Below are 9,776 nucleotides of genomic sequence, written 5' to 3'. Positions count from 1 at the left end.
GCCTAGCAAAATGAACAATTAGCAAAACACAGCCGCCCTCATGAGATATTTCATGGAAAGCTCAAAGGAAAAGTCAACACTTACGTCATCAATGTACTTTTCTATAGGAACTTGTTGATCATTTTTACCTATACAGGGTATATGCAGGAATCCTGAAGTCAAATGTAAACCTTTTAAGACCTTTTTTAAGACCCTTTCCATACATTTTAAGACCTCATCGCCACTTCCAGTTCTAACCGGTTACATTGGCGACACACTTTACCTCACATTTACTATATACAGTATTGATTGTCCTTCCTCCTTATCTTCCAACCATTTGGACGCAAACTTGCATTTCCCCATAACGATGTTGTTTAACAACCGGCGTAAACGGACCTTCGGCTCTATCAAGCAGTGAGCGTGCGATGTCCTGTTCAGATTAGGGCTGAACGATTCATCGATTTCAAATCAAAATCGCGATTTGAAATTATGCGATTTTTTTTTAACATTATTTTTTTTTTACATTTTTCTTCTTTTTGTTTTCTTCTTGTTTGTCAGTCATCCACACCAATCAGAAGTGCTGTGCTCCACATGTACCAGCCATTGTTAACCAATCAGAAGTGGCCCATGATAGAAGGTGATAGACAGATTGATCCAGTCACCTGCCAAGTATTTTTGAAAGTGCCTGCCCTTTTCCAAATGTCAAGGTACAAGGTTCTTTATTTGTCATACGAACATAGCTACAGAGTAGTTATGTCGATGAAAATCTTAGGTCACAGGCTTCTCCAACAGAGCTTGGAGCTTTCCTAGATGGTCTGGTGAAACAAACCATCCGAGTCAGGTTAGTAATGCTCCATCACATTTTATTTTATTTATTTATTTATTTGACAGGGACAGTGCACATTGATTGACATTACTGTAAATGCGCCAGAGTTAGCCAACAGGCTATTTTTCATCTGTAGTCCCTGGACAGATGTTGAAAGTCAAGTCAATGTTCTACATCTATTACAGGGTGAATCTTAAACTGAAGCTTGACTCTAAAGCAACCCAACGGAAGTTTCACGTAAGTTTTGTTCTTTCACTCATAGCTCGGGCTGTGGGGGTGCTAGAGACGGGAGCACGTTGATGCGACCTTCCCAGCCGGAGATATGGCCGCATTTTACAATAAACTTCCGTTGGGTCGCTTGAAAACAAATATCGCAAATCGAATCGCAATATTTGTCAGAAAAATCGCAATTAGATTTTTTCCAAAAATCGTGCAGCCCTAGTTCAGATGACGTCAAATCCAACGGGATGCCATAAATAAACTACACAGAATCACACTACACACCTACGCAATGATTACATTCAGGCACACTGTAGAATACAACCTCTTTGGACAATTTATATACTTATTGAAAACAAGCTACAAAATGTAATACCTTGGAAAATGAAACCATCCATGTTATTTTCCGGCAATTAGATGAAACAGCCCCTTATTCCAACATAAAAACGTGTAGAAACGAGTCAAATTTGACGTACCTAAGATATGTACATACATGAACATAATACATGATGATATAATGACTGCCTAGCAGCCTATAGGGCACAATATGCCACTAATGCACAAATCAGAGTCAATACTCATTTTCAGTGGGCGCTGATGAAGTAAACAGACTGCTGAATAAAACGCTCCTGTTTTCCATTCGCCTCGACATCACAGGACTGCGCTGGAAAAACAACATCCTGACAATTAAGTCGGCCATTTAGTAAACGGTAAAACAGCTTGAAGGAGTTACTAACTGTTGATTTGCAAGCTGCATTAACCTTTACTTTTGATCAGCATGAGGCTCAGACATATGGCTGCCCTTTAGAAGCTCGATGTGCAGCGCAGTTTATTTGGGGGGTCTACTTTCAGCAGAAGCACTTAGGCAGCCAATGACATGGCAGTCTGAACACCTGATTTTTTTTGAGGAGGGGTTTCACATTTTCAACTCAATTTACCCAGGGAGAGAGCCTCAGATTTTCTGAAAAATGACTGACAGCCCAACCCAATGACTGTGTGTATTAAATTGAGAGTTTGGTATTACATTGCTGTGATCAAACAAGGTCCTTTAATAAATATGAATGTGTCTAATGCACCATGTCCTATATCGCATTACATAAGACACACATGAAACCGTACATAAGGGAATACTTCATTTTCTTTTACATTATGTATCCCTTTTTTTCTTGCCCAGGATGTTATTGAAATCGCAATATGGACTTTTCCAATATCTAAAATCGCTGGATGCACAATAAAAGTTGCGCTTTGCGTTTTAATAACATTTTGAATGTATTGTGCAGCCGCAGAGATATAGCCTGGCTAACAAATTGTATACTACAGACTTTAACAAAACATACGTTAGGTACATCATAATTATTTTTAATCTATTTTCTAATGATAATAAGAATGTATGATTCATGACAAACCTTCCATTAAGGTGAATCAGAACGCACATGCAAAATCAGTCGAATCAATCGCAATTAGTCGTTTGGTCTAAATCCGGCAGCCTGTTTAATGCGCATGTAGACGCACTCTAACACACAGTAGAAAACCAACCAAATATGCTAAGTGCATGTATCCTATTCAGCATTCTGTTTACATCACAGCCTGAGTTAATCAAAGAAAAAATGGTGTGTGTGTGTGTGTGTGATAATCTGACAGATGTGCTCTACTGCTCACAAGGAAACATGCAATCATTCTCTCATTACTAGTTGTGACTGGATACATTGAGACACTCTGCACACATACACAAGCAGGTATAAAACAAACACACACCTATACACACTGGTGGAATGAATCCACAGTGATGAGGCACATTTATTTGGAGGGACCACAGCTCCATCTAGTGGTATCTATTTATATTGTAGTGATTAAACTTGAATATAGTGATTCAACTTTACACACGCACGCACACGCACACGCACCTTATGTTGAGTCCAGTAGATTGTCCGAGGTTTTCCCAGGCTTTGAGCTTCTCCGCTAACCTCTGAGGATTAAAGACAGAATTGATCACATGTATGTCCAGTAAAAGAAAGTCAATTATATCTTTACAAGGACAGCCGTCAAATGCAGGATAAAAATAAAGATATACCACGTATAAACAACATAACAATACATAAAAAATGTAAAAAGGAATTGATGTAAAATTAAAAAAAATTTTTTAAAAATGTCTTTAATTTAAACCAAAAGAAGTACAAAAGAATATGCAAAAGACTAGACTTTAACATAATAATATTGTGTATTTAAGACATTTTCTAAAAATAAAATCTGTATTGCCCATAGTATTGTTTAAAAACGAGAGTAAAGAATGCACCGCATAAATGGTCCCAGGTTGAATCGATCCCCAGTACATGGGGTTCTACCAGGTGAGCTATCCAGTCCAAATACTCAGCTAGTAATGTTTTAATTCCATGTTTAGAGTAGTGTAATATGAAAATGAAATGCTAGAATGAGAAATGCCAAATACAAGTGAGTTTACCTCCTTCTCCAGTTCGATATTGGACCAGCTCTTCCTTCTGCTTCTCCATCCTCTCCAGCTTCCTCCTCAGCCCCTCCACCTCCTCCTTCAGCAGGCTGCAGTTCTCCCTGCTCTCCCTGCGCACAAAACTCAATATTAACTTCAAACTACCAGTGTTGGTGTCCGATGTGGAAAAGAGCCTACTTTTGATTCCGCGCTACATTCACTATCTGATTTAGTGAGTTTATTCAGTAGTGAGCTGAATGTTTATTTGTGCCCACACAAATTAAGATATGAAATTAAAATTGAAAATGTAACTGCAGTTTAGAAATGAGCCACTAGATCAGGGGTGTCAAACTCAAGGCCCGGGGGCCAAATCCGGCCCGCCACTTCATTTTATGTGGCCCACAAGAGCTTGCAAAGCATATAATCAGTTTATTACAGGAGCACGTTGCCCATAAACTACATGTCCCACAATGCATCTCATTTTGTGAGATGCTCACTGAAGAGACTTGCAATTACTTGCAATTATTTGCCCCAGACTTCTGCTTTCAGTCGTAGTTAATTATGAAGTTATTACCCTATCCGATAATAATCCAATGCAGAGGAAATATTGTAAAATAATACATTATTTTATATATATATATATATATATATATATATATATATTATATATATTTATCTATGTATATTTATATAGTCTTAAAGTTACCACCGGCCCTTTGAGTGCAACCATAATTCTAAAGTGGCCCACGATGAAATTGAGTTTGACACCCCTGCACTAGATGTTATCAATAATGACAGTTATGTTATATCAGAGAGACTTTCCAACGTGATATTACTTAACCCATTACTCTTCTTGTCCATGAACATTTGACTACCAAAAAACCATCTTCAGCAGAAATGTGTAACCAACATTCTTTTATCAGTTATCTTGAGAAGTGAAACTGTCATAATGTATTTAATCAGAATACTGGCACTGGTGAAAAATCACGTCCATGGAAACACACAGAATTGGGTTTTCTGCATATTCTTGGCGAGGTTAACATTTATCGCTGGGTATTTACTTTTCTCCCACCTCCCTTCCTCAAAAGTCACCCATCACAGAAAGCGTAGTGTGGTATGATGACCTATAGCCACACTGAAATGTCAAGAGTTTTGAAGCAAAACATTTCAGCACTAGGCTGTATTCTATAAAGATAAAACCAGCCTATTCTTTTGAAAGGCGAGACCTTTTCAAAAACGCATTAAAAACTGAAACACAATTTGACTCGGAGGAAGGCATTATCCTCTCTGAGGCGCTTCAAATCCTTTTCCAGTCTGGAACTTTGGCCACCTAGTCTGACTTCACAGTCTTCACGATGGCGATGTCCTGCTCCTGCAGCGCCAGGCGCCGCTCCAACTCCTGCAAGGAACACGGGCAGAGAAATGACCTAAAGAAATACCAAACAGTACAAGTTTATCATGTCAAATTGAGAGAGAAAGTGATGTTAAAGGTCCCCTATATACTGTTTTTCATCAATATATTATAGGTCTCAGATATATACAAAACTAGTCTCTGAAGTGTTTGGCTCCAAACACCAAACAGATCATTGCAGCATCCCATAATCCCCTCTGTTTCAGCCCTGTTTCCAAAGTGCTGATTCTCTGTCTGTTACTTTAGATGAAAATAAGGAGCCCCTCCCCACGCCCCTCTGAGAGATATTTGGTTAAAAAGAACACAATGGTGCTCTAGGAGGAGATTCAGGTGATTTGGTGGGGGGGGGGGGGGGGGGGGGGGTTACCTTGGTTGGTGATTGGCTAATGGTTACACACAGGGGCGCCGTAAGGGGGTGAAAAGTTAGGACTAAGGGCCCGTGACTGACAGGGGCCCAAACTATTTTAGAACATTAAGAAAAAAATGTTTAAGTAACCAATGTGATTATCTTTTCATGGGGCCCAAAATCCCTGGCGGCGCCCCTGGTTACACAAGCCAACACATCGTTATGACATCATAAAGTGGCCAAAATCTGATCCGCTCATTTTCAGACAGGTTTTTATATAAATGGATCAGGACAAAAAGAGAGAGAATCTTTTTTCCTGAAACTTTCAGAGTCTCTTTACACAGAGGGGACACATGTTCATGTATAAGAGACATGAACAAGTGGATTTTGCACAATAGGTGACCTTTAAACAAAATTCCAGCCTTTTTAGGCATTTAATGAATGGAGAATGAAGTGAAAAAATAGTTAAAAACACAAACATGTCCAACCACTCAAATGATAAGCGGAGTGAGTAGACTGTCTTACAGTTTCTAATCATATTTGGCTTACACAAATACATTGTACAGCTTATTGCTGTATACAGTATCCTCACATTACCCAGGTTTCTGATAGTCTGCATCGTGTTGGTTTGTCTTTGACTTGTCCTCATCCAGCCACTCATTCTTGTTTAAACAGAGTTAATAGCTGCGTGTTTGCACGCTGCTGCATTTACCACTCTGATGGAATTGGCTTATAAATGAGGGTTGAAAACTACAAGCAATAAAATGTGTTACCAGTGTTAGTTGATGCTTTCATTTCAGCTTGTGAATTATAAATGGTAGTGTTTATCATTAGCATATTTTCGTGAGCACCTTCAGTACAGTTTTGAATAAGGTACATGGGAATGTTGTGATCTCAATTTGTTCATGTTACACAAGCTTGTGTACTAACTATAGTAAAAAACTGGCCAAAAGTTTTGTCATCTGGGATTGCAATTTATGATTATATTTATGATTAGTCTTTTTCGGCCGATTACTTGCACAATAATGATCTAAATAATGTCAGAAAATAGTGAAAACATTTCCTTGCAGTTTATCCAAAACCCATATATTTAGTAAGATATAATATAAAACAGAAGAAAAGCAAAGAATTTCCTGCCTTTTATATCTGTACTAACTAACCCCTAGTCGTGAAATGGTTGCAGTCCTGATCGTGCCTCACATACCTTAATCTTGACAATGTGCTCTGAGCAGGAGGACTGCGCAGCTTGGAGACTTTGGCAAAGCTGAGAGACTTCCTGATGCTTCCTGATTGAAATACGAAGCACATACAAGTGTGAGGTTAGCAATTAACTCGTGCAGTACTTGAAACAAAGCTAAGCTATTTGGTAGTGTGCGTTTGCGTGCGCGTGTGTGTGTGTGTGTACCTGCGTTGTAAATCTAACTGTTCCTGCAGCTCCTGGTTTTCCAGGGTTTGAGAAGAAGTTGTCGAGTCTTGGTTTTGAATCCTTTGCGTCAGCTCTCTGATCTCATCCTTCAAAGAAACTGATGGGTCTGGGAACAGATTACAGAAGTAAGCCGACATAAAGATAAAGAGACATGACGCAGAGTATAGATGCATTGTGCGGTGTTGTGTGAGCGTACCTGATTTGCAGTATTCAGTCCGAGTGTCTCGTTCCTCCAGTTTCCTGTTCAGGCCCTCCATGTTTTTTACGGAGAGCTCTGTTGGCCTCCACCTGCTCCGACAGGTTCTTAGCTGCCTCCGTCTCTCTCTCCTGAAACTTTTTTAATCGCCCCAGAAGATCCTGGTTTCGATCCACCTCATGCTGTATCATAAGGGGTGAAAAACATGTTTACCAAGAGTATTTTTATTCAGTTGCTAACACTAAAATCTCACATAAAGCACAATTATTTAATCTCACACTCAAAGAGCAAAACCTGAGCTCAAATCTCCAAAACTCTAAATACATTTTCAGCTCTGCACCCAATTTGCTATTCATCTTGACACTTTTTGCAAAACACTGCACACAGTTCTCCAAGTAAGACACAGAAATCTGACATATTCACTTGTTTGCCATTTTCAAAACACTGCCATTAAAAATGCTACTCACATAAACCAATAAACAAATGCACATCCAAATGACCATGAACACTAAACTGCTTTATCAATCGGGGTGTAAGCACTAGAAAAAGGCCTCATGTAAGACATTTTCTAATAAGCACTGCCTTCAAAAAAATGTGTTTTAGCATTCGAAAAAAACTGTAATTATTACCTATAAGCAGACAACTCTTTAAAACTGTGCAATTCAGCATTTAAATTGTATTTATTCCTATACACCACTGTATATTTAGTAATATACTTGCTATATATTGTATAACAATGGGCGCAGTGTGTACCCTCCAAGTCTCGTGCGCTGTCAGAAGCGACCTTCTCAAGTTCATATCGAGCTCGCTTGTGACTCAGCTCCATCTGCTTCTTCTCCCCGTCCAACTGAAGATAGCGATTATTGGAGTGAACCCTCTCTCCTGCTTCCATCAACTAAATGGAAAGACAAGTCAGTAAGTGAACAAGGTCGCATGTTAATTACCGCCTTCACTCAGCTTAGTGTTGATGCTGCCAGTTTCTGCGTACCTCCATGCTGCGTTTGTACTGACTCTGCAGGTTCCCACTCCCCGCTGAGCCCTCTGACAGCCGCTGTGGAGCTTCAGTGTGGCTGATGAAGGAATTGAAGGACTTCAAGGTTGTTAACACAGAGGTGTCATCTTCTAAATCCATCTTGAGAGTCTGGTGTGGTAGTGCACAAATGGAAGATTCAGAGATAAAAGCAAGAGTCTTTAAAGTGATCAGAATCAGAATCGGTTGCATTCCCAAGTAGGTTAACACATACGAGGAATTTGCTTTGGTATGCGGTGAATACAAAGACACAGAAAGAAGAATACGTAGCAAAACATAAAACAAGAAACAACTGAATATATCGTTTTTTTTTACCGCAGTCTTCTGTTATGTGCTTATCACAAAAGACTACTCTATTGCACTCAGGAATTTTCAGAGATAATTGAAAGAGATTATCAAGATAAAACTGCACTTTAAAATGAAACCATCATTCTTTTGTATGCCTTTTGTGTTCAGTTTGACATTCGATTTGTTCAATTCAATAATGCTAGAAATAATCTAATTGTTTTATAAAATAACAATGTGTTTTATTTTGGCACTTGGTAGAAAGTAGCAGAAACAGTAGTTACTATTTATCTGCAGCACTACACAAAACAAAATATCTACAATAGCTAACAACACTCTAGACTTGCCCTTGGACTTATTTCACCCCTCAAGACCCCTTAACACCCCATTATTAGGCCTAAACTGTGCAATTTGGACTATACCAACAATAACCTGTGCAATACTATACTGTGCAAAAAGAACACCACTTTGGCTTTGTTCCTGTATTTCACTGTACATTTCTTATTACTATACATGCATCTTATTTTATCATTTTCTGCATTTTTGTTGTAATATTATTATATTGTAGTACAATGTCCACATTTTACTTTAACTTCTCTAGGTTTAAGTATGTATATACAGCATGTGTCAGGTTCATCAGCTCATTTTAAAATTGTATAGGCTAGCAGTTGGCTACCGTTAAATAAATAGCCGATAGCAAAACAAGAAAGATATCGGGAGAATTAATTTGTTTAGCTCTAATAATGTATTTATCTGACCAAATAATGTCCCCTAGCTTTGTATATATGCCTTACATATCCCCTAGCTTTCTGTGTGTTCGTTTAATTAGTGACAAGAGTCATAAAGACACATATTAAAGATAGCAAAAATAGTCAAATCTATGTTAAATAGAATATAGTTATATAACGGTAATTGTAACTGGCTTTTGCTCACTATCACAAACAACAACAACTACAAGTTATCCAAGCTAAGCTAGTAGCTACACATAAAAACAAATGTGCATTCAAAATATTAAAGTTGTCCTGGCAATTGTGCGTTGCTGTCTTTGTGTTTAGTTGTTTACAGTGTTGTTTTAGCTCCTGTGTCACTACATGCTAGGTAGCTAACGTTATATGTAAAGTGAGTGAAGTTTCTACAGCAATTCAGAAGTTCAAATCAAATCAAGTTTTATTTATATAGCACATTTCTTGCAAGTTGCTAACATGCTAACACCGTTAAAGGAACCATTAGCATTTACGTTGTTATCACCTATTGCTCAGAAGCATGTATCCTTACCTTACAGATGACTTGTTTGTGAAGAGAATCCGACAATCCGTAGATAAGTTATGTTTTCTCTGCTAGCATGTTAGCTGCACCCACTGCAGACTCAGAAATCCCTCCAGTTTGTCTCGAATGAGATGTGTGTACTAACGCGAGACTTAATGACGTATCGCGATAGTGTAGTCTCTTCTTTCAGTAGGATCCACAACAGCACTGCAAAGTTTTATATCTTAACATACAGTCTATGATCTTAACACAAGTTACTACCCTAAAGGAAGACTACAATTAATTCAGGTAAAGGTAGGTGGGCATTTAAGACCACAGACAGTAAATCATGGCAGCCGTTATGCCATTT

At 38.5% G+C, this 9,776-nt stretch overlaps 1 protein-coding gene across 1 annotated transcript in view; it reads right to left on the bottom strand.

Moving 5' to 3' along the window:
- The window catches only part of mad1l1 (mitotic arrest deficient 1 like 1), a 74,397-nt gene extending 64,848 nt beyond the window's left edge, over nucleotides 1-9,549 (bottom strand). The window contains 12 exon segments of the mRNA XM_034130446.1: nucleotides 2,929-2,990; nucleotides 3,483-3,503; nucleotides 3,505-3,598; nucleotides 4,725-4,779; nucleotides 4,782-4,866; nucleotides 6,429-6,510; nucleotides 6,630-6,756; nucleotides 6,847-6,913; nucleotides 6,915-7,028; nucleotides 7,601-7,741; nucleotides 7,835-7,987; nucleotides 9,437-9,549. Coding sequence (XP_033986337.1) covers nucleotides 2,929-2,990; nucleotides 3,483-3,503; nucleotides 3,505-3,598; nucleotides 4,725-4,779; nucleotides 4,782-4,866; nucleotides 6,429-6,510; nucleotides 6,630-6,756; nucleotides 6,847-6,913; nucleotides 6,915-7,028; nucleotides 7,601-7,741; nucleotides 7,835-7,978 — 992 coding nt within the window. The 5' untranslated portion in view covers nucleotides 7,979-7,987; nucleotides 9,437-9,549.
- Nucleotides 9,550-9,776: the final 227 nt, after the last annotated feature.

This window comes from Trematomus bernacchii, unplaced genomic scaffold (assembly GCF_902827165.1).
Source record: "Trematomus bernacchii unplaced genomic scaffold, fTreBer1.1, whole genome shotgun sequence".
Classification (NCBI taxonomy): domain Eukaryota; kingdom Metazoa; phylum Chordata; class Actinopteri; order Perciformes; family Nototheniidae; genus Trematomus; species Trematomus bernacchii.
Note: the sequence above shows the minus strand (reverse complement) of the source record. Positions and strands in the feature narration are given on the sequence as shown.